General features: G+C 39.7%; 2 protein-coding genes across 7 annotated transcripts in view; one reads left to right on the top strand and one right to left on the bottom strand.

The window, feature by feature from the left end:
* The window catches only part of LOC149309372 (heparan-alpha-glucosaminide N-acetyltransferase-like), a 31,248-nt gene extending 29,134 nt beyond the window's left edge, over positions 1-2,114 (top strand). For all 3 annotated transcript variants that reach the window (XM_089532299.1, XM_089532300.1, XM_089532301.1), the window contains one exon: positions 1,713-2,114. In XM_089532299.1, coding sequence (XP_089388425.1) covers positions 1,713-1,894 — 182 coding nt within the window. In that variant the 3' untranslated portion in view covers positions 1,895-2,114. The remainder of the gene's footprint in view (positions 1-1,712) is intronic.
* A 397-nt stretch (positions 2,115-2,511) lies between these two features.
* The window catches only part of INTS10 (integrator complex subunit 10), a 35,173-nt gene continuing 11,909 nt past the window's right edge, over positions 2,512-25,775 (bottom strand). For 2 of the 4 annotated variants that reach the window (XM_089532295.1, XM_089532298.1), the window contains 11 exons: positions 23,559-23,728; positions 21,681-21,814; positions 19,705-19,858; positions 18,623-18,705; positions 17,806-17,958; positions 16,061-16,169; positions 14,914-14,993; positions 13,380-13,542; positions 12,081-12,174; positions 5,089-5,166; positions 2,512-3,013 (listed from right to left, as the gene is read on the bottom strand). In XM_089532295.1, coding sequence (XP_089388421.1) covers positions 2,857-3,013; positions 5,089-5,166; positions 12,081-12,174; positions 13,380-13,542; positions 14,914-14,993; positions 16,061-16,169; positions 17,806-17,958; positions 18,623-18,705; positions 19,705-19,858; positions 21,681-21,814; positions 23,559-23,728 — 1,375 coding nt within the window. In that variant the 3' untranslated portion in view covers positions 2,512-2,856. The remainder of the gene's footprint in view (positions 3,014-5,088; positions 5,167-12,080; positions 12,175-13,379; positions 13,543-14,913; positions 14,994-16,060; positions 16,170-17,805; positions 17,959-18,622; positions 18,706-19,704; positions 19,859-21,680; positions 21,815-23,558; positions 23,729-25,775) is intronic. The other 2 variants (XM_089532297.1, XM_089532296.1) reach the window with 2 other exon arrangements.

Below are 25,775 nucleotides of genomic sequence, written 5' to 3'. Positions count from 1 at the left end.
ACTCTGAACAAATCTTGCCAAGAAAACCCCATGATAGGCTCACCTTAGGTCTTCATATCACTTTTTCATTTATCAACCTAGCATTAAGCAGCAGCATTTTTAGCTCAGGGGGCCTGCTGCCAAGAGTATCCAGATTATTTGAAGTGTAGGACAGTTTGAGGGCAGCCAACACCCTGTAGCTCTCCCCTCTCCCATGGTGATAATACTATCTTCCCATAATATATCTCCCTTTACCCATTTTGTTGGAATGGCTGGTCCCTGGTTTGCTTTCCTTCTCGTGCTCTCCAAATCCCACCTTGCTTCCTTTTGCTGGCAGGGCTTTAAAAGACATAAGACAAGTATAAAAAAGAATTATCTTTACCATTCCCAAGCACAGTAACTGGCCCTCACCCTCACTCCATCCCCCAAAGTGTAACCCCCTTTGCTGTTGTCCCTTTGGTGATGAGCCCGCTGGCCCAGGCAAGCAGTATCCAGGAAGGGGATACGTGTTGGTTTGATTAGCCAAGCAACTTGCAAAGTATCTGAGATCTGCTTCTGCAGGCAGCGATTGTCTTGCAAGCAGGGAGTAGTGTAAGGGCAAAAGACAGACAGTCCCTGGCAGCAGCAAGGCGGTAGGCAGAGATGTGAGCTGGCAGAAGGGTATCGCTCTTCTCTGAAGGGCAGTGGTGGTGATGCTGTTCTTCTACAGGATCAATGGATAGGAGCTTGAAACCCAGAAGGGAATCCATTTCATTCAGTTAGATTGTGGGATTCAACTGGTAGATGTGTAGTGAAGGTAAGTCAACTGAACCATGTTCCCTCCTGTGAAAACCTAAGAACCAGAGGCTCTTCCATGCACAAGATAGACTTTTTCAGTGGCTTGGCACCAAAGCACTGGCACAAGAGAAGGAAATCTATGCAGATGTGTCCCTAAATGAAGATGCACAGCTCCAATCAGACCGAGGACATGGTTTTGCATGTTTATTCATTCAGGAGGCCTGGCCTATGAAATGACTTGACCCATTTTAATACATCTTTCACACAGTGCTTTCTTTTTAAGACCAGTCCCATATATTTCTTCACTTTCTCAAGCCTGCAGAATCAATCCATTTGCATCAGGTATCTCCTTTTCCTCCATAAGTATGGATAGCATTTTAGTCACAATGTACATGTTCATAATTCACTTTTTTGTTCATTATGGGAGTTAGAAATCTTTACTGACCATGGAATAATAATTCCCCCAGATCCACCTTTTAAGCTGCCAAAGCTCCCACAACACAATTTTGCTTGCAGAAAGGGGTTAAGCAGAATCCAATTATGTTCCTATCATTGGAAACATAATTCTCCGCAACCTTTGAAGGACCCATGGGAGGCCATGGAGAATGCCTGTCTTTGTGGATTCCAACTTTAAGGGAAAAAAAGTTGTTCCACACACCCATTTACAACCAGTAAGTGCCAGTGTGGGGGCCTGCAGCAGCCTGAAGTGGGGGAGTATGTCATAGCTCCTTCTGTGCAGATCATTACATCTCCCAAACCAAGATCTTGGCCTATGTTCAGACAATTACTGTTACCCTATCCTCCTCATTAATTCTTCCTGAGTTTAACAGTAAAAGCACACCACTTTTGCTCTGCCATGCAGTGTTGTTAATCATACTCTGCAGCCTACTAGAGCCTGTATTACAGCACATCTGCAATTTCTGTCTTTCTAATCTCTTGTTTTGGTCTTTTAAAAGGTATGAACTCCATTCTCATCTATGTTGGCCATGAAATATTTGCAAACTACTTTCCTTTTAAATGGAAGATGCAAGATGCACAATCTCATAGTGAACACTTGGCTCAGAACTTAATTGCCACTTCTCTATGGGTTTTCATATCCTACATACTCTACCGGAAGAGAATATTCTGGAAAATCTAACTCAATGAGCAACAGGTCAAAGAAACTTGGGGCACTGAAGTATTCCCACCATACTGTTACTTTTTTTTTTAAAGGGATCATGTGCTTGGTTTACATTCCAGGTCATCTCAGAGACATGTATATTTAAAGTCATCTGATTTGCCAATTAGCTACAACTAGTCTTTGTTTAAATTTTATCTACATGCATTGTTCCATTTCTAAATAAAAATTCTGCATATACCTCCTAACATCTGGACAGTTTAAATGTCTTTCACAGGCTCATAGTAATCTCATTTAGTGATCAGTTATGCACTTATCTCATGTATAAGTGACAATGTATCTGCAGTATGATTCTCTATTCTCATGCCATGCAGGGATGTTTGTGACTGTCAAAACTAGCCAAAACTTGAATGAGGTGTCCATGATAATTTCTATTGCCCCTCAGCTATTCTCCTCTAGCACCAGCATAGCTATGCTTTGTGTTCTGTGGCCTTGGCACTCCAACTTCCTGCATCCACCTCCAGCCTATTTGTTTACTACTTTCCTACATCACAATTATCTCAGAAAGCTTGCCAGTAACTCCACTGTGGTCAATTCTGTTGCAGACTGCCATTTATGCATGACTCCTTGAAGTTCAGGCCACAAGAGGGCTGTGGCCACACACTACACACACAGCTGTTATACCCAGTGCTGGGTTTGAGGCTGCAGCCAAATGCCTTTTAATAAAACATGATTTTTATACATGTAAAAGTTATTTTATTTACAGTGCTCAACTGAAAGATTTACCAAAAGATGCAATGAGATGTTGATGGGTGATTCACACCACACTTTCTGACATTAACTTTACACAGCCAGTAATTTTTTAGCAGGCTGAACCAAGGATCTCAAGACATCTCTAAAGCAACAGGAAAAGAATAGCAGTTGAGCTTTTCTTTCTGCTTCCCTCTTCTAAGTAAGCTTTTCCAGTATAAGGTCCATGATACTCAAGTCAGTGTCTGAAGGAGCAATATCTTCTCATTGATGCAGAATCTGTGCAGCACCGTCATCAGGTTTTCTGCACAGCATGACACTTGCCGCTCCATTGCCAAGCGGAAATCCTCCTTCACACCTTTTGTTATTCCTCTGGTAACTGTGTGATGCCTGAAATTGTAATAAAAATAATTAAAAAACATGGGTATATTATTTCTGTTTAAGTAATTCTGTCTAATTTGTTTTGCAAAAACTAACTTCCCACGTTAAGCTCACCTTCTTTGAAAGGTTATTTAATAAGGCTGTTAAACCCTGTAACATAACCCCTAAAGATATCAGAACAATTAAAATATAATCTAATTAAATTCAAAGATCTCTTAAGTCTCTCTGCTACATTTAACAAAAGAACCACTGCTATAAATAATAGTTGGGTTTAAATTTGATAACACACAACAGGTAAATATCCATGTTAACCAATGAGAGGAAAACAATCCAGTCTGTTGAACTCCTTTTCTACTATAAATTGTTCGTGAAGTTAGAGTAAAAGCACATTAGGATATATAACAGTGCAGTAAGCTACTGGAGTTGTCATTAAGAACTCCAACCCTGTCCAAAGACTGTATTAATTCCTTCTTTGAGGTGTTCAATGGTCCTGAGGCTCAATAAAGGCACCGAAAATGTGATCCCATCATTGTTCATAATGCTAATCTACAAGTACCACTGCAGCTCCGAAAGCTACAGGTGTAACAGCATCTTCTTCCATTTTATAATCATAATTCTAGATATGATTCTCCTGCAATTAAATTTTGATATCGGAGCATAACCCACTGATTTTCAAACACATTAAGATGGGAAGCTTGCCTTTTAATATAAAAGGCCACAATAGCCAATAAAAAGCTATCCCTCAGTAAATTTAGGACCTGAATCTTGCTTTAAAAGAAGAACTGTCGAAGCCAACAATTGCTGCACATCCACCAAGAACTGCTATAGTACATCTTCTGTCGACTTAGGTTGCCGAACAGGACTACTTGGTGAAGAAGGTTCCAGGAAGACAGAAAAGGCAGGCAAGAGGGAGACTGGAACTGCAAACTCCCTGAACAACTTTTAAAGAGACCATTGGCTTATATTTATATGTTACTGTGGCCATCTTGATCCAAAACAAATCCATTACCAAAAAGCAATTGGATATAACTATTTAAAAAGTTAAAAATAAGTGATGATATAACTCCGTAAATGTATCCACATCTATTAAAGACGTCCTAAATTCATCTTAGTTCTTAGTCGTACAACTAACAAAATGTTCACTGGGCAGAATATTTAGTACTGCTATGCCCTGCCTTTTTCAATGCCTCCACCTTGCCTAAGCAGCCTTTTGAGAGTCAAGGGACTACTTTCCATCCTTGCCCAACTGCAAAATAGAAAATAGCCAGTATATGTGTCTCCTACTAAAAGATTAAAAAACATAGTTATGCATAGGACAAGACTTTCAACTGCAGAAGGTCGAATAAATTCAAGTCTTAGAGGCAAAGAAAACAAGAGCAAGCAAATATCTCAGAGGGAAAAGAACAAGAACTTTAACTTATTTAACAAATCAATGCCCATCTTTACTTAAATTTGAGTACAGCTGGCCCTCCACATTTGTGTCTTCAACATTTGCAGATTTGATTATTTGCTAATTTGATTAATATGTTCTCTCTAGGAATCTCTAACTCCTCCAGCATGACCCTACCGGATGTTGACCATAGAGTCACCCTGGAGGACATAAATATTCCTAGAGAAAACAATTATCTAGGCATTTCTAGGTCTTCCAATGCAATTCTATGGTCAACTTCTGCTAAATGTTGGCCATAGAGTTGCTCTGGACAACCTATGTGGGCTTTTTTAGTTGCATTTTTTCAGTTTCATGGGGGTCCTGTGCCCTTAAACCCAGCGATTGTGGAGAGCCCACTATATTAATAAAATTACAGACGAGACATTTCGCCAAAAACCTAGCCAGAACATAATCACTGTTTGTTTTTAGCAATCCATTTAAAAACTGAAGTACATAAATGTGCCAGTAACTTATGGAGAAATAACAGAAATGTTAACAATAGTAAAACATGGCTTGCCAAGTGATGCAGGCACAAATGAGGAACAAAAGCATGAAGAAAACTACTGAATTAACAAAGGGCTGATAACCATGGGCAGTAAAACATATTGACAAAAAGACAGCACACTATGAGCAGGGATGCTCCCCTGCTTGGTACCTGTCAGCAGTCTGTATGCTGGGCTGTAGTACAGGTATGAATTCCTGCTGCAGTAACCCCAGCGGAGGGCTAGAAGTCCTTCAAAAAACAGCAAACAGCAGCATTCAAACACCCACACCAACTTCCCCTGTGCTACCAAAATCAATGCCCCAGAAAGAGATAGAGAGAGGAGAAAAAGGAGAGGCTACAAACCCTTGTGTAGGCATACAACAGTTCTTTCATTAAGGGAGATAAAAGAGTTTCATCGAGTCACTTGACAACCCACAATAAAGAGAATTTGAAAAGCTATGGAGGTTAAACACCCTGACTACATAATATGGTGCATTTATAATAAAAAAATACAAGATGGAGATAACTGATTCCTGGATTATATTCCTCAGCACCCATAACCACATTCTAATCAGGCGTTCCAGCAAGTGTTTACCCTGTTGAAGAGGCTGCCAAGAGACTGTTCATGCACACAGAAACCTCTCCCTGCTTTTCAAGCCACATAAAACAGGCAGCCCTGTCAGAGCAGGCTCCCCTTAGATTTGTAAGAAATGAGTAACACGATAGCCCCAGTATTCCTTTCTTTGCAAGCTAACCTTGGTAAGGGGCAACTGGCAGACCTTGAAAAAGAGCAGGGTTGCGTACTGTGAGTACGCACCAGGACTCCAAAGGATTATACACCAGGACTCCATAAGATCATTTCCATTCAAACTCCCCTGAACAAGACCATTCAGAATACTCACTGCCCCTGGGTTTCAGTGATTTTGCAGAAGCAAGTTTCAAGAGAAAAACTGCCAGGGAAATGGTTAAGAATACTTTGGGAGGAGAGAGAATGCATCAAGTCTTTATTACATGCAGGCCCACTTTAGCGTTTCGTTTAGGAGGCCTTTCACACTATAATATTCCAGTTTAACTGCTGTTTTTCCATCCTATGGAATTGTGGGATTGGCAGTTTACAGGAGAGTTTCTTACAATTCTCAGCCAGAGAGATCTAGTGCCTCACCAGACTACGAAGTATAGGACTCCAAAAGGTGTTGTTGTTGCAATTAAAGTGGAGTCATAGGGCTATAATTAAGAGTGTGAAAAGGCCCTAGGACTAGGTACAGATAGTAGCATAGTAGCAATCTTTCCCCCCCATAAAGCCGCACCCCAACCTGTAAGTGTTCAGATATTTAAGACGCTCTTTCAGTGTTATCTGAAAGATAATGGCACTTGATAGGCAAGGAATACTCCGCTAGTTTTGCCAAAGAAAACTCTGTGAAATACATGGGATTGCCATAAATTGATCGGTTTGAAAGCTCATACACACATAATGGTGCTTGTAGGTTTCTAATATTTGCCACATATGTTAGCGCAAAAGGGTGTCCTATGTGCAGTATTTTAACTGGCTTTATCTTTAATCCTTTTCCACAATTTAATTACAGTTATCATTTAAGCTATAAAGTTTTACAAGTGGCAATAAATCTCAAGGATCCACAAACAACGCAGAAAACATTTCTAGGAAATGCTTCAGATTTGCTTCGAAGGGGAAAATGCAGCCAAACCGGCAGCAGACTGATATATTTCATGCACCTTAGCATGAAAACGTAGTAAGGGAAGATGCAGTCCCACAGAAACCTTTAAGATAATTGAAAAAGAATTGTTTGAAAGCTCAAACGGGGGTAAATAGGTAAGGTACTTTTAGGCTGCATCTGCACTGAAGAATTAAGGCAGTTTAACTGCTGTGGTTCAATGCTATGGAATCCTGGGATTTGTAATTTTGTGAGAGACTTAACCTTCTCAGAGAGCTCTGGCACCACAACAAACTACAAATGCCAGGATTCCATACGATGGAGCCATGGCAGTTAAAATGGTGTCCAACTGCATTAATTCTGCAGTGTGACAGCAGCCTTAGTTGACAGGATATTGACAGTCTACATGATCAAAGACATGTAGGCAATCGCCAGCAATTCCTTACAAATACCATGAAAGCAAAGCGTCATGACACCAGGAACCATCACAAAAGCATTTCTTCTGCAATCTTCTCAAATGTTATCAGGCTAAAGGAGCCACCCAGAATACCCTTGCTGGCTATCAGGAAAATAGACTTGCATTTATTTCAAGGTGTCTTTTCGTCAGTATACAGGGTTAACCACTTCTGTAACGGAAAGAAAATACTAGGAGAATTTGGTGCTCTAGGGAGCACCATCCAGGACACAGCTGCAGCCAAAATGAATGAAAACAAACCACCTACACTGATCCAAGCAACTAAAATAAACTAAAAGACTTTGAACTAAAAAAAAGAGCCAAGAGGTTAAACAGGTTCTTCCAGGGCTAAACAGAGAAAAATGCAGATAGGTAAGAGGCAACCCCTATGTATGAAATCACCCAAAATAACAAATACTTCCTTGCTACTATTTATTAAAAGGACAAAAAGAAAAACAACCCTTCGCACACACACGGTTGGCTGACCTGCACAGAAAAAAATCCACAGTAAGCCCAATTTACTGTAGGAGGAAATGGGGAAAACCCAGGGCAGAACAGCAACACTCCACTGATTTCTGGAGGTGGGTGGGTGGGTTTGTGGTCAGAGAACCTGCTTGAGGACCCTTTTATCACTGTATTTCTGCTTTTATCTGGATTTTACTGTTAGCTGCCTTTTGGTAGAATGGCAGAACAAACATTCAAATAAAATAAACTATAGTGGAAGCCCATATTGCTGTCTCATAGTTACCTCCTAGAGGGAATTGGTACTTAAAATGGAAGCCTTAGCTGGGTTCAGGCTGAATGAAGTGTAATACACACTGATGGAGACAAACTCTGACTGATAAAACTACACTGATGCATTAAATTATTCATCTACCGATCACTAATTGGATAGTTTTAAACCTTTTAAATTTATATTTCACAAAACTCAGAATATCACAAGCCGGCAGTCTTGGCTTCATTTTTTATTCTTCTCTGTCATGTATCCCCCTGATCCAGGTCACATCCAAGGCCTGTAGAATCTTTCTCTACAATATTGCTAAAATCCATCCATTTCTTTTGGCCTCTACTGCCAAGACTCTGGTCCACACTCTGGTCATCTCGTGACTAGATTACTGTAACCTCGTTCTGGCAGGGTTTCCTCTCTCTCACCTCCGTCCTTTAATTTCTGTCCAGCATCAGCTGCATGCATTATTACATCTGCTCGCTGCTTTGACTATGTTCCTACTCTATTATCATCCCTTCACTGGCTCCCTTTCCCCTTCCGTATTCAGTATAGGCTTCTGCTGTTGACTTTTAAAGCCCAGCATGGGCTGGCCCCTCCTTATTTATCTAACCTTCTGTCTCCTCACCTTCCCACTCGTGCCCTCCGTTTTAGTAGTCAAGTTCTGCTGTCTCAGCCTAGGATTTTCACTGCCCCGTCCTGAATTCATCCCTTTTCACTTGCTGCCGCTCACTCCTGGAATCTCCTTCCCCCACGAACACGGCTCATCTCTTCTCTAACCTCTCGACTGGATTTCTGCAACGCGCTCTACATGGGGAAACCCTTGTACCAAACCCGGAAGCTACAGTTGGTGCAGAATATGGCAGCAAGATTGGTCACTGGTAGCTCCAGGCCTGACCATATAACACCTATTTTGAAAGATCTTCATTGGCTGCCTATTCGCTTCCGGGCTCAATACAAGGTGTTGGTTTTGACCTATAAAGCCCTAAATGGCTTGGGCCCAGGGTACTTGGAGGACCGCCTCTCCCCATACAATCCGCCCCGCACACTCAGAACAACAGGGATGAAACTGTTGGAGGTCCCTAAGACACGCCATGTGAGGACCTCACAGAGGGCTTTTTCTATCGCTGCCCCCAAACTTTGGAACAATCTCCCTGTCGAGCTCCGTTCCACCGCGTCCTTAGTTCTTTTTCAAAACGAACTTGAAAACATATTTATTTCTGCAAGCCTTTCCACCATAATCATTTTATTCTTTGCCCCTCTATCAACGACCCTGGATTGTGTACCTGACCTGCCCTTGTACTTCTACTTGATTGTTGTTCTTTTTTAATGTTGTTTTTAACTTTTTATCGATATGCTTTTATCTGTATTGTAAGCCGCCTTGATCAAAATATTGGAAAGGCGGGATATAAATAACATTTATTATTATTATTATTATTATTATTATTATTATTATTATTTAACCAGTTTCAAGACCATCCTGTTCAGAGAAGCATCCCCAGGCATCACGTGACTATTACAGTATATACTCATGTATAAGTCTAGAAATTTAGGTCAAAAAATTGACCCAAAAAACCTGAGTCGACATATCCATGGGTCAATGTAAGTACTGTATCTTAACTCTTATTTAAAAGAAGGAACCATCTCCTGGTGAAAAGTAAGAGTAGAGTATGGGAAGCACTGACCCCCCTCTGCTTTCTCATCCATCCATTTTAAGATTAAGCACAAAGACTTATGTCTGATGGAATTTTATAAGTTCTTTGACGTTGTTTTGCTTTGCTTCATCCTTTGGAACTTTGCTATATGCCCCTAAATTTTACCGCCGACTTATCTACGGGTTGTAGCAAAATCCATAATTTTAGTCCCAAAACTTGCCGTCGACTTATATGTGAGGTCGACTTATAGTCGAGTATATACGGGTATTTGTTATTTGTTTAATTTGTTGCCTGTTTTACTTTATTGTACCCTTTCCTGTATTGTTATGTATTATTTATTATGCTATTATTTCTTTGATTGTATGTCATGAACAGGTTTATTTTATCTATTTTATTGTTTGTATGTACAGCGCTGTGTAAATCTACAGTGCTATATAAATAAAGCATAATAATAATAATAATAATAGACCTGCAGCTCCTAACACATGTTCACCTGTATATTTGGCAAAATTAAGTGCTACAAAAAAGATAATTCACTTTAGGAATAAAGAAGAGGTGGATAGAAAAGATTACCATACCTTGTCATCGGAAGCCAGAAAGATCCTTCCCAACAGGTGAGTGCTACACTCTCTTATCCCTTCTAACCCACGTGAAAGCTGCAAAGAAAACTACCTTCAAGGTAAGATCCCTGAATGGTTCTGAAGAGCTTGAAAATAGGAAGGGGGGCCTTAAGGAAGAGACAGATGTGAACTTTTGTGGTGTGGATGGGAAGAAGAAGACTGATAAAGCAAAATGTTTCAAGGTGGAGTGGTGGGATGGAGAAAATAGCCCTGACTGATTCTAAAGATTGTGAAATGGCTTGAAGAGCAAGGCAAAGGATTCGTGCTCTCAAGAAAGTGACAGAGTCTAGATGAGACATCAAATGTGCTGCCCTTTCTTCAGTTAAAAGAATTGACCTTTTATGCCTGCTCTTCTGCATGATAGAGAATGAGCAAGCTGCAGTACTGGATTTTCTGTTCCACTGCATACAAAAGATTTTGCATGACTGGTCCCTTTCCTAAGAGATGATAACAACATGTTCTGGCAATTTTCTGAGTTTTTAAAATCTCCTTGGGAATGGAACAGACAGTATACTGTTGCCAGTCTTCTTCCCACAAGAATGTATATTTAGATAGATTTGGTTGAATATATTAGTCTAGTGAGCACACTGGTGACTCTCTCCCATTTGGAAAGCTACAGTGCTAATATTGACATCAGGAAGTAATATCAAGGACTGCATCTTTCTGCATTTCTGTTGTCCATGTACGATACAGTCCCAAAATTCTGCATTCTGAAAACAACTTCTTTTAAAGTAGTTCTGCAGCCCTTATAACTATCATGAACTACTATTACTATCTTCTTCCAGCTACTCTCCCCATTTTTTCTTCCTGCCTCCATCCCATCCTGGCTATTTTTTTCTGGATTGCACTTTTTCTCAATATAAATATGGAGCAAGGTTGAAATTCTGTAAAGACTGAAGCTTCATGAAATTTTACTACCACCCAAGCCATGCTATCAAAGCATTACCCTTTCCCAAAGGCAACTATTTTGACCCTGACTTGAAATTCTAGTCGCAGAATGGGGCATTCACTGATGGCCCAAACTCCAACCACCCTCAATCTCTCTTGGAATGGTCCTTGAATCTTCTCCAGAGCACAATTTGTTTACCCTACCCCTCACCTGCCAAATGTAGAGCCATTTACTGAGTATTTCTACCCATAGGCATTTCCTTTAACTCTCTTGACCACATGTTTGGTGCTGAAAAACACCAGCTGGTGTCCATTCAAATACAAAGTCATGTGAAAGAAAGGAAAGCTGCAGCTGAGGCTGAATAGAACATGAGCAGAAAATAAAGGGAAACGATTTTGGACAAGAAAATATGTTTGGTTGCACTATCCAAACTGCCAAAATACATCTCAAAGGGCTAATCATCACAAAACACATAACCAAGAGCTACTCAGTCTGGGAAAATCTCTCAATCATCCTCACAGGTCGCTTCCTCAGTGCCTTTACCCCATAAAAAATGTAGAATAGGCAAGCATACGTGTCTGTGATCTGTTTGGGCACAAATTACTGAAAATGAGTGGAGCTGCCACTTGTTGTCAACCTCACTATAGGTTCTATCAGAGCAGAGCTTTCAGTTGATATTCCTGGATCGATAGCTGCTAGCATCACTTCTACCTTTCCAGACTAGCCACTGTGTAATTACTCTTTTCACATTAAACGGAGGAATGATAGAAATCCACATAGAAATGAAATAAAGTCTCCCAACACCAAAAACCAATATAGTTCTGGTACATTCTCCCTGCCCCACCCCTGCCCCAGACCATGCACTTTTACAGCTCAGGAGATTAATATCTGCTGCTTCACTGTCCTGGAGGTGGGGATTACTCATCTATATCTGATTTGGATACCTAGGTTAAGTTAAAAAAAAACCACACACAACTCATTTCCACAAAGTCTTGCATGCATTTACTGCTGCTCACAAAAAAGTCTAAAATCTACCCAGATGCCAACTGACCACTAAAATACATGCTTCCTAGTACAGTGCTTAAGCATTACACACATCATATAAATTATATCAGTAATCTCCTTAACTCTAAAATTTAAAAAAAACTTACTTTATCAACATCCCCTGATTTGGCAGCAGCTCCAGATGAATTTTTCCACCTTCTTGTGTTCTTAAATAAGCAAACTCTTCCAGCATATCAATATCTGATGAAATTGTTCAGGTCCCAAATTGAAGCAGACTTGGTAACACAGAACAGTAAAACAGGGAAGTGAAAATGATCCACTATACTATTTGCCTTCAAATTCCTGTTCCTCTTTAATAATTCTGCAGGAACTGCAGAGCATGTTTCATTCACAAACAATTTTGACAACCTTTTCTTTACTTGTTACTCCCAATACGGGATCCAAAGAGTTGGTTAGGACATGTAGATCTACAACAGGAACCTAATTACTGATACACTAAGGGCACCCCTGAAGGGGTGGCCTGCAGTCGCCCCCATCTTTGCCAGATTGAGGATGCAGCAACTGCATGCTGCGGCTCCAATCTGGACTTTCCAGGGTGCAAAAAGGAGCTGCAAAAAGCAACTCTTTTTGTCTCCTGGAAAGAGCACCACAGCTGCCGATGCCGCAACTTTACGGCGCTCCTTTGGCACTATGTCATGTGGACAAAGCGCCAGAGGAGCACCGTGATGCCGCGTGCCGTGGGATGTGCTGTGCGGCATCATGCTGCCATGGGCGCAGAGTTGAGGCACGCGTCGTGTGGACACTACGCCCCAACTCTGCCCCCAGGCCTGCCTTAATGGCTGGTCTGCATAGCCTCTAAAACTACAGTTATATGCATAAACTTATGCACCTGGGAATAAATCCTACTGAGCTCAACAGGCCTTTCCCATCAGTAAATATTCATATGCTTGTGCTGCCAAAGTATCTTGACAGATAACATACAAAAATAACTAACTAAATGTTTTAATTGATTAAAGAGGTGTTTTTAAAGTGATATAAAGATTCCTTTACACGGATCAAAACTTTTTAGTTTTACTTTGTTTCATTTGGCAATTGAATATGCACCTTGCCAAATGCCAAATCAAATCCAAATCGCACCTAATCCAGATATTCAGCCCCCAGGGATCCATTTAGTGGAGGGGGCTGGATTAGATGGCTCTTGTAACATAGTATGATTCTGATAATAAAAGATGCAGAGACTATTGCCACTTCAGCATGTTCCAGAATTTAAGGAGCTTCCTGAACTCTGTTTCTTGCTTCTCCCTCTCTCAAAACTCCATTGTCTCCACATCTCTCTCCTTTTTTTTCCCAACTGTTATTCCCAAGTTTATTTAACTAGCCTTTATTTCCCATAGATGACCTACTACCATCTATTTTCACTCTCTAACGTTTTGGCGAAAGGATACTTGTCACATAGTTGAAAAAATTTTCATATTGGAAGTTTCCTTGCTGGCAGATTTTGTTGATTGCTTTCAAGAACAGATGTTCACCCCTTGGCCATTCCTGCTGGAGCAACACAATCACGTGTCCTAGTGCCATATCATCTCTGTTGTCTGTGAAAGCTCTCGGCTGTTAGGGAAAATGCACTCAAGAAACTTAACAACACCTTTACTCAATATATTCAAAGTCAAAACATAGCAGAAAGAGAACTGTTTCATATTTTACACACCACATACTCTTCAAGTATGCATCAGGCTACAGACGACACTGTTTCCACTTATACTCAAAATGCTGGTCAAAGCGGCATATAAATGTGAACTGCTGTTAGGATGGAACCTACACTGGAATAAAAATATACAAAATTTCAAACAATTCTCATGTTGAATTTGGGATAAGGCTGAATTGGGTAACACATAATGTAAGATAGGGGCACAATATGCCCTAGCCAGCATACCCAACTGTGAGGAATGCTGGGAGTAGGACTCCAACATCCCAAACCATAGTTCAAAAAGTTTTTCTCCCTCTCCCCACTGCACACGGCATAAGTGAAAGATGAACAGGAGGAGGGACACTTTAAAAGAAGCAGTCTTTAAGCTCAGGGATAGAGGAGCCAATGTTTTGGACCTGAATTCTCAAAACTCCAAATACCACGATCCGTAGCAAGTAAATATAGGAGCTGTAGTCCCAGTGGCATTCCCACTTCTGGTGTCACCCAATACATGGGGGTCCTTCTGGGCTGCACCCCTAGTGAGGGCCGCATCCCCTAGTGAAACCACTATGTAGACCAAAATATCTGGAAAGCTTAAAGTTTCTCACCTCTGTTTTAGCCCTATCATTACTAATATGATGCATCAATGTAAGTGCAAAAGGACTACAGTGTCCCAACAGTAAAAATTTCTTCTCAATGCAAGAAGGGCAAGGAAAAGCCATGTGGCCTGGGGCACAGCTAAACACATCTCCCTTATATTTTCACTAATACATTAAACAGATAATTAGTAAATGAAAGTAAATAAGTAAACACAGTTTTTGCTTTATTCTCCTCCACAGACACAGATTGCCAAGAAGAAATTCCTTCATAATGATCCTCAATCAATGGAAAATCGATCCAAGGTATCAAAGATGAAATGAATTAAGTTTTTTCCAGATACATATAAATACAGCTTTGATCAGACACTATGAGCCAACAGAAAGGAATTTTCTCCCTTTCTTTACCCTTTTAGGAAAAACTATGCCAGCCAAAAATCTGTTCTTTTTTTAAAATGCACTGGCTCTTGGTCTATTTGGCATCATTTTTCTACCTGACTTGTCAAATGGGCTGCTGGCAGAGGGCCAAGTGATAACACTGAACCATTCCACTAATGTATATTGCTAAAATCAAAACAAAGATACTGAGTCCAAAATGCAGACAATGATGAAGGGAAAATTCTCCCAAAATCACAACTATTAATACAAAAGGGGCAATAGGACATTTTTTCCACTATGGGCAGAATGGTATCTTACCTTAAAACATGCTAATAGTAACCGAAGACAGTACGGCATAATAGCTTTACTTGTACATGGCCAGAGCTTCAGTTCCGAAGCTAAAGACAAATGATAAATTTGCACATGTTACAAATTCCAGTTTTGATCAGAACTAAAAATGACAGTCCTGAAATGTCAATCAGCTTGAGTAACTATCTCTATTCTGCAATTCCCTAAGAAATAAAGAAAAATGCTCTCTTCTAATTAAAATAACTGTATATGTATTATTTGATTTTCTTAGGGAAAGAAGGCTTAAGTATATTGGATAAAGCAATAAAGAATCATGGAGGAATAAATGGGAAATTGTGATTGAGAAAGTAGATGGAAAAACAGGATATGAAGAGGTAAAAAAATTAATTAATGATATATTCCATGCCTCCAAGAATGATTGTTAATTTAATGTTAATCTTCTATTTGGCCATGGAAAGGGGAAAGGGGAGCAAAAAATGTATACAATGTGCCTGGAAGGAAGGGAGCTGCGTGCCGGAAGGAAACAATGGTGTGCACTCCTGTGGGGCGCGCCCTGCGCGCCGCCATTACACTGCCATGGGCACAAGCCCCATTCATTTGAATGGGGCATGAGCATCTGCGTTTTTTCCCTTATGCGGGGTGTGTGTGTCCCGTGTAAGGGAAGGGATGACTGTATTATGGACTGCTCTCCCTTCATCCCAGCCTACTTCCAATGATACATACAAGAAGAACAAACATCAAAAAGCCAAATTATTATTATTATTATTATTATTATTATTATTATTAACTTTTATTTATTAAGTGCTGTAAATTTACACATTATCCATTATTTTTCAACCACTTGTAAAATTTGGAATTCTCAGTGTCTTATTGTAATCTGGATTGGGAGGGTATAGGGAGAGAAAAAATACTAAGTTTTCAATTGCCAGAACAGGCTTTTCCAGAAAATATTCTGGGTCTGGTTTTGGCAGGGGAAGCTTTTTTTTAATTACAGATTACACTCTAAAATGATTGATCTGACCTAAACACACATACAAATCAATAAGGGACACTCATTTTGTTTAATTAAATTAAAATTACAATGATTACTGCTAATCACTTGAAGCCTTATTCCCTCGTACTTTGCTACCTACTAAGAAAGAAGGTACTCACTCACCTTTCCTGAATTTTGATTTCAACGTTGGCTGTTCCTCCTGAGGCTTAATCACCTCTTGTATGGGAAGTACCATGTAGCACATTAGATCAAGTACCTTTTCACAGGTTAACTACAAGAATGAAGAAAGATCAACAGTTTATAAGTGAACTCACAAAAGCCAGAAACAATAAAAACGAATAGCTGGTTTATAATTATATTGCTACTGGGAATATTAGAAAATTGAGTAGAACTACTTGTAAACACCCTTCTCCATTCCTTTGAGCAGAAGTGTGACAAGAAGCATAGCCTGGTTATTCTACTTGCAACATTCAAACATTTATGGATAAAAGATGGTGGTAAGACTGTTCCTTCTCTGTCAGGGCACTCTCTTCATGTTGAACCTCCCCTATCAAGTCACTTAGTATGGCAATTTAGCTTCTTTTTCCTGGCTCCACAGGAACAACAAGTGGTCAAAGGAAACAGTGGCCTCCATTTTTACCCCCAAAGAACCACCATCACAAATCAGCATAAAAATGATCATCTGCTTTGAAGAGGAGACTGATGTCCACCACTTACAAAGGTTTCTTTTTTTAAATAAAGTTTATTAAATTTAAAAACACATAACAAACATATATAATCACATATATCACTCAAACATTACTATACAATATGGAATAAGACAATATGATAATATAATTCTACATCTAGATTCTGTAACCAACCTTCAACATCTTTCCACCTTTAACCCTCTTTATTATTAACCTTATCCCATCATGATCCTTCTTATCTTACTTCCTTAACTACTCATACCTTCATTTCCATCCCAGTTCATATCCCTCTATCTCTACTTCTACCTACTCTAACCATCTTCACTTACTTAATCCCTACTCACCTTCACTTACAAAGGTTTCTGATGTTCAAAGTAGCTATTTGGAGAAGCCCAACTATTTTGACTGACCAAGCAACCTGTGACTTGACCATTTCTATTTGTTATCACAATAGTATTATTATTACTTTAAGTGGCTAAGCTTGTAAGTCACACAAGTAGGGAACTGAAGCCACTTAATACATTGGTTGATGGGACAATATGAGATTGTATTGGGACTTCCAAGCTCACATCAGTTTAAACTTGTACTACCCAGTTTCAGGTGGAACAAAAGTGTGAAGATTATTTATGCCACAGTTGGAGATTATTTTATGATATGGAGATAAACCATGCAGTCAGGTTCAGATTCCACAGTCTATGTTTCAACTTACCCATCATCAATGGTCAAATCTGTTCCTTTGCTTTTAATACATGACAACTATAAGAGTACAGCCACATTTATTCAAAACCACAAACCCTCAATTCTGGCTTTTTAAAATGTAGTGTGAATGAGCAGCATATTTATACTATTTCCAGTTTGCAAGATTACGTAAAAAGCCAAGCAAAGATAGCTTAGTGTTATATTAGAACCCAAGATCTACTGTTCTTAAACAAGCCAAGAGTCAGAAGCCAACAACAAATCCTGGTTCAAAGTTAGTTAGTGATCTTGACCTTTTATACACAGTCAAACAATATATGAGTGAATGGCAAGTGTACACTGGCATGCTGTTCATCCATACTGATTTGATTAACCAGGAATCTAGGCTTATGGCATAATGATTGTGGCCTCAGAGACTTGGGTTGTACTCTACAGTACAGGCTTTTACAAGCTGTGCTAACCACAGTAGTGGTATCCAACAAGAAAGGGGCTAACTAGATGAAGATGACAGCAGGGACTTACATGGTATTCTCCAAGTGCAAAGTGACAGGTTGCTAGCTGGATCAGGGCTCGCTGATTTTCTAGTGATCCTTGTCCCATTATCTGCTGCTGAGGCTGTGATCCCTGCAAAGCTGCTAAGTGATGCAAGCTGGCAATGGCTTTTTTATATTGACCCTTTCAAACAAGAAAAACAAAGACAAAATCACAACTCTCCAATCTGTCTACACTTCAGATCATTTTAAAACCATAAAACAATCTTAATAATTTCTGCTAATTTTAAGCTTCACAATCTCCCCCCCCCCCCAATCCTTCAAGAGTCTTGTAAGTTGGGCAAATATATATAGCTCCATATTAAAGGAGATGTGAAACATGACAAAAATCAGTTTACTTAGAGCCACCTGGGTGAACTCTTTAGTGGGCTGAGATTTAAACTAGCTCTGTACTACATCTCTATACATTTTATGAAAGTTCAAAGCACTCCAAGAAGATTGCCTTACCAGTTCTTGCAACTAATCAGCTTCCGATGGCTATGGGTAGGGAAAGCGAAGAGCACTACTTAGACTTGACCTTAAAAGCTGAAGCATGTGTGTTCAAGCACAAAACCAAAAGGCTAATCTCTGTGCAGGCCAGGCTTAGTCCATTTGAACATAGCTATTTGTTACATCAGACTTAGTGCTTGCTGAATAGCCACCTTTTTCAACCTGGTGCATTCCAAGACCTTTGGGCTACAACTCCTATCAACCTCTGCCTGCTGCAAAGTACCAAGCTGATGGAATACAGATGGGTCAGTTAACTTTGCAGTGAGATAGTAGAGGTACAGAGCTCCTGAATTTTTTACCTGATAAATAATCATATCTGTAAGAAAGATCCGGAGCCAAAGCCACGTATCCGTCTTCCATGACAAACAAATTCTTGTAAATTCTGAAGAAAGAAAAGAAAGAAAAGAAAAAAGAAATACAGGTGTAAGAAAGCTGTTTTAAATTGTCATACATCCAGTCCATTTAGTCCAAAAGCGGACAGGTGTCAGAAACAATTTTTATCCCCATACTCCTGTGATGGGCCACAGTATGCCATTTTTGCACCACTTCTAGCTGAAAAATGCAATCACAAGTCATTTCAGGTTGCTACTTCCAGTTTTCTCAGCATGTTTTCTGGGGATGCAGGCAGGAAGGCTGAACATATAATTGGGGGGGGGGGGGGTCTGATGCCGGGGGGAGAACTGTGGGGTAGCAACTGAAAGGGATTTGGAAAAACCTGGGAGGCACACAATTCCCTCCCTGATCTAACCCCATTCAGTTGGCACTGAATAGCAGTCGCTCTCCAGGGTTTCAGACAGAATTTCTTCCCAGCTTTGCCTGAAAATGCCAAGGTTTGAAACTGGGACCTTCGGTATGTAAACCGTGTTCTCTATCAATATGTTCTGGAAGAAGCAGGTTCAAGTAAAATATTAAGAGTTTTCTTAAACTCTCACTCAGACAGCCTTCAGAAAAAGGCATCATCCTGCTCCTTGGACTAAAAAGAAAAAAATCTTCTGGTGGATGAAGTTGTTCCTCTTAAAGATGGGAACAGTTGCATTTTGTCATGGAGAATTTAAAAAAAACAGTTCCTGCTTAGGCCAGCATGAAACATGAGAGCTGTTCCTGTCTCTTGTGGTGGACACATTTTCTAGTTCAAAAGGCCTGAAAACACACTGTTTAATCATTCAAACACTGCCCTTAGAAGTCTTTAGAAAGTGCCTCAGAAGTGGACACTGAAATGCTTTTTGCACAATTCCCAGCTGCTACCCCTGGATCAAATACAAAGGAAGTAATTCAGTGTAAAGGGGAGGTAATAGTTTAATATAAATTGAATGCAATTTTTCCTACTTCTGAACATGTAGCAAAGCAGCACAAAGTTCTGACAACATGTAAATATACTTACCTTTATCCAATGATTCCATTGAATGGAGAAGTTCCCAGCTTTCTCTAGCCAGTCTAAAGCTCTCTTGGACTTCAATTGAGTTTGAAAGGTCTGCTGCATTTATTGTAATAAGTCTGTTTTTCCCCTTCCCAGAAAGATCTTCATCATCAGAGCTCTATTCAAAAGTCAATACAAATAATAATATACGCAACCCTCCACATTTGCGGCTTTGACTTTTGAGTATTTGATTATATGCCGATTTGATTAATATGTTCTCTCTAGGAATATCTAGGTACTCCAGAACAACTCTATGGCCAACTTTAACCAAAAGTCACACTGAAGGACCTAGAGATTCCTAGAGACAACACGTAACTAGGCATTTGTAGCTCCTCCAGAACAATTCTGCAGTCAGTGTCTGGCAGGTGTTGATCACAGTGTTGCACTGGAGGACCTAGAGATTCCTAGAGAAGTGTTGTCTCAGATAAAAACAGGTTTTTTATTTGTGATTTTTTCCCCCACATTCACGGGGGTCCTGGGCCTCTAACTCCAGCAAACACAGAGGGACAAGTGTAGTCACAATCAATGACTCAAATACTGGCCATGGCATCAGGGCTGGCTCATCCATATAGGCAAACTAGGCAGCCGCCTAGGGTGGCAAAATTTAGGGGCGGCGCAGTGACTTTTTTCGTATAATGTTTTGCCTAATTAAACATTATTAAAGTGAAAACTCATTACAGCAAGTGATGCAAAAGCAAGCTAGCATAGGACAGTTTCTTTGTACAATGGCCAAAATATAAATGTGTGTCCCCCTGTGTCCGTGGTACAATCACATGGTACATCTTCCGCCTTCCTCATGCGCCTTGAATGTAACCTCAAGGTCAACAGCCCCCTCTCCTCTCACCACCCACCTTACCCTTGGTGACACAACATGGAATGCCAGTTGCCAGTCATCTTGAGTTTATTGTTTACAACAAACAAACTGATTTGATTTTAAATGTTTGCCTAGTATGTTTAATATTGTGTTGCATTCTTACGACAAGCTTTTCTCAATACTAAGACAAGAGTTTGGAATCTAAGTTTTATGTCATTTTTAGCTTTAACAAATGAAACAGCGGAAATCAAGGGGTGAAAATAATTATGAGGGGCCATAGGGGGTGCCAAAATATTTCTCGCCTATGGTGACCAAATACCTAGAGCCAGCCCTGAGTGGCATAGTATATGCTTTTTAATAATTGTGCTTAAGATCACCGGTAAAGTGTAACCCCCAAAATGACACAGGGAAATAGAAATGTGGGTAAGTCTTTTTAGGCCCCAAAAGACTTTGAATAGAGGCAAGAAAAAAATACAGACTTTCAAATACTTTAACATATTCAAATATTACCAGACTAATTTAAGCATTCTGGAAGCAACTCCACCTCCATGCACCTCACTTGAGGCACTGCCCAAGTGTTATCTCATATTTTATTAAGCTGTATGTATCTTTTAAAAATTTAATTCAGGAAATGAACATCTTGAAAAGCAGATCGTGATGGCGAACCTATGGCACACGTGCCAGAGGTGGCACTCAGAGCCCTCTCTGTGGGCACATGTGCCATCACCCCAGCACAGAGTTTGCCAGAGTTTGTTACTAGAAAGCCAGAGGCACTTTGCAATAAATAAGTGTGTTTTGGGTTGCAGTTTGGGCACTCGGGCTCTAAAAGGTTCACCATCACTGCATATGAACAACACATTGCAAATATGTATCTCCTTCTGAAAGAAGTACATTTGAAGAGCTCAGTGAACTGCAATATAGCATCAAGTAATATAAAATTAAGTTTCATTCACTCTCGAAAATGTAAATTGAAACATTTATTTATTGTAATTCTTGAAGATTACTGCTTTAGAAAAAAAGTTCACTCTTTCTAAACACAACACAGTAGAGCTTTAGAAGCAATAACTGTGAACAAACTTAACCTGGCATCAAATCACAGCACATTGAAAATAACGAGAAGCATTACCATAGTTTTCTCTCGCCCTTCAGCAAGTTTCCGCTTCTTGTGTATATGTTTGCCACGCTCAATGTCTGTATCACCATAAACATTGGACACATCCTCTAGGAGTACTAGCGGAATTTGGTTTGGAACATTTGGCCCTAAAATATGTTTAAAAAGAAAGTACTGTAGTGAGAACAGTGTCTCTGAACAAGTATACCACTAGACTCCCCAATCACACTATGATTAAAAAAACAACAACACGCAAGAGCACAATGAAGACATTCATACCTATTCTTCCCCACATTTGTCCAGTCAAAGGTGTATTTTAATTTTATGGGAAATGGAGCCTTGGGCTTTAATGTCAAATCCTCTAGAAGTAATTTGGAAACTGACAATATGTTCATAGCTTTTCTTACTTCCAGGACAACGATCCTTGGCCAGTCATTTATGGGCAAATTTAGTATCTTTATAATTTAAATTAAACAGGTAAGCACTGCAACTTGTTAATACATATCAAGTCAGATGGGATATTTTAGTCTTCTAGTCACTTTTTAATGCAATTTAGAAAGAACTAAAGCTACAAGATAGCTATTTTACCATACTGTCACCTGGAGAATTGTGGACGATGTCCTAAAATATTTGCTGTTCTATGATCGTAATAAATTATTGAATTGAATGATGTCCTAAAATTTCAGCCACCTGTACAGGTACTTGTTAAAAAACACAACTGGGACAAAAATTCTCCTGAAAAATCTACCACATTTGGACTAGCTACAAACTTTGGGATGGGAGTAGGAAAGGACACAAAGAAAGAAAAAAGAGAAAATATGAGAGAGAGAGAACAAGTTCTCACTACTCAAAACACATGTTCCAGTGTACATAAGCATTTTTTTCTGGCTCTGTTTGAGTATTGTGGAATACATTTCACTTGGAACCCATAAAAACTCTTGTGGAGATGGGGCATTTTTAATATGCTAAAACACGCTGAAATTCTCATTGGAGAAAGTGAGAATCAGCAATACCACAGAGACATTCATTTAACTTTTATCTTGTCTAGATGGAAGTCCAACAATATATAAAATACCATACTTGGCATGTAACTGAAAGCAAATTACCTTTTACACGAGAAATGCTTGGAGGCAGTGTAGGAATGGACTGTTTGACCACATGCTTTTTCCTCACAAAATCCCCTAGCTCCACACACACGCTTGGTTAAAGAATACATCGGTCCTAACAATAGTCACAGTTATGACTGGCGATATTCTACACTTAAAGAGGTCTAACTATCTTCTGTCCTAGTTTTGAAACAATTCCATTGAAGGGGAAACCCAGACCACCTTAACTGTGATTAATAGCTGAACACTTCTACCTTTTAACCCCAGTTTTACTCCAGTTTAATTGGAGAGGTTTACCCCAAAAACAATGTCACCAATACCATGGGTGACAACTAACATGGTTCCTACTGACACCTTTGGTGACACTAAAGCCCCAAGGCCCCAAAGGTCTTTCCAAACCTTCATTTCTGTGTGTTATCTACATGGGGTTCATTTCCACCATTACCGAGAACTCCCGAGTTCCTGAAGACCCAGTTCAGAAGAGGCTTGCTTTAAGCATGACATTCAGTAAGTAAAAACCAATCAAGTACACATTTTTAGAGGCCAGTGAGTTTTAAAGAGGGTCACTGCACCTATGCATGTGATGGTCCAGGATCATGCCATGTTGGTATGTATATATGAAAGATACAGATACAGACATGACCACCAAATTAATGCAACCCACATGGATATTTCTTTCTTTTTAAAAGTGCCTAATGCCACTTTTAAAGCACGCACAACATAAAGTAATTCTGGCAAAGGCTTCATACTTTAAGACTCAAAAGAAAAACACACCACTTCAACAAACCTTGGAACAAAGAAGGTTGAATGCTGCTGACATATTGGAATGCATTCTTGAAGAACACCAGCATTGTAGAATATATCACTTGGGTTTTGTATTTTGCATGGGCTTCATTATCATAGTTGCTTATGTATCTGCAGACATCTTTCATTTTGAGCAATGTATCACCAAAACTTCTAAAGATGCAAAAAATATATCATTAATGGAGTTTCTAATGTACTTTAAATCATTGGCTTAGACTAAAATAAGCTAATTTAAGTTACAGAAGGAATGCTTCTCATCTTTCCTCCACCAGGTCTCTTTCATAATCCAAAAGGTATCTCTAGAAGATTACAAGCTCTTCTAAACATGGGATGTTGTGGACTGCTGAGGGAAGGGGGAAGAGTCATCAAGACTTAGATAGAGGCCTGTCAATTTTGGGCAATCCAAAAATTACAACACCCACAGCTGTCCATTCCCACATTGTTCAGGAAGGGCTCAAAACCCAGTCTTTTTGAGGGGAAAGGTGCCGGTAAGAGGGACAGAACATGAATTTTCCATCCATTTAATAAAAGGAAAAAGAGTCCATTAATTAATGAAACTATTCCACCTTAAGGCTACAACTGTATACACACCAACCTGGGAGTAAATCCTACTGAATGCAACAGTACATATTTCTGGAAATGCATAGGATTACTGTTAGTATATTTAATGAGCCTAAATACCCAGAAGACATCTGATCTTGGAAGCTAAGGAAGGTCAAGGCCTGATTAATACTTGGATGGGGGAACCACCAAAGATATCAAGCATTGTAAGCTATATTTCAGAGGAAGGCAATGGCAAACCAGCTCTGAGTACTCTTTGCCTTAGAAAATTCTTATCAAATTCATGGGGTTGCCATAAGTTGACAGGTAACTTGAAGGCATGTACACACGTATTTATTTTGGGATCACAGCAGTCAGCCACAATCTGTAAGGGATAAATTCTAAATGCTGAAAAAGACTACAGCCATAGAGATTTTTAATATGTTCTATCTACTCCACCTTTTCTGTACTAATACGTATGTTGTTGGATGGTTTTTGAAGTATTAGCCAGGACTGATTGATATAATCCAACTCCTAAAGGTAAAGGTAGTCCCTTGACTTGAATGTCTAGTCGTTACTGATTGTAGAGGACAGAGCTGTAGAGCCAGCATTGTCTGAGGACTGCTCTGGTGGTCATGTGGCCAGCATGACTGCACCGAACAGTTACCTTCCCACTGAGAAGTAGTACATATTTATCTACTTGCATTTGAATGCTTTCAAACTGCTAGGTTGTCAGAAGCTGGGACTAGTGATAGGAGTTCACCCCATCATGCAGCACTCGGGCCTTGAACTGCCAACCTTTCCATCTTCCAATCATCAGAATTGGCGTCTTAACCACTAGGCCACTGCATCCCATAATCCAACTCCTAGTCTCACCTAAAAGAAACCCACTCAGTCAACTGCTAAATGGTATGTCAACACTTATGTAATTCCCACTGATTTAATAGGCTTACTCTAGTTGGGAGCAGCTATGGGATTCAGGCTATAATGTTTAGACCACCAATTTACTAAATATACTTATACTGACCTTATTCTCTATTCATCATCCACCTGATTATTAAAAAAATCTATCATACAAAGCATTAAAGAGTCAAATTATCCCAAACCTTTCCCTCTCAAAATAAAACCGATTAATGAAATATTTAAGCAAATATTGATCAAATATAGGAAAGGAGACCCAAACACTAAAGCAGTATTCTATGTGTCTTGCACATATAAATGTGTATATTTTGTTGTTGTTTTTGTGCCTTCAAGTCATTTCTAACTTATGGCAACCCCAAAGCAAGCCTATCTTTGACATAATTTGTTAAGAGGTCTGCCATTGCTTCCCAAGGGGCTGAGCACATATGACTTGTCCAAGGTGACCTTTTTATGGCCATATGGGGAATCAAACCCTGGTCTCCAGACACACAGTCCAACACTCAAACAACTACACCACGATGGCTCTTTTAAATGTGTATTCAGTTTCATGACTTTCATTCTAGATTCACTAAACAGGTTTGATTAATCTTTTTACAGAGAAAGAATGGGAATCCTCATGCAGAGTGCATCAGTTACTGCCTGTCAGTGCAGCTGAGTTGGCATGATTACTTCTAAATAGTTCTCTTTAGAAACAATTTGGGCTGAAACCTTAGGCTTCTCTTGTTTCATGTATTATTAG

This window comes from Sceloporus occidentalis, unplaced genomic scaffold (assembly GCF_023333645.1).
Source record: "Sceloporus occidentalis isolate IW3139 unplaced genomic scaffold, rSceOcc1.0.p SCAF_7, whole genome shotgun sequence".
NCBI classification, from domain to species: Eukaryota; Metazoa; Chordata; class Lepidosauria; order Squamata; family Phrynosomatidae; genus Sceloporus; species Sceloporus occidentalis.
This window is presented reverse-complemented; position numbering and strand designations above follow the sequence as displayed.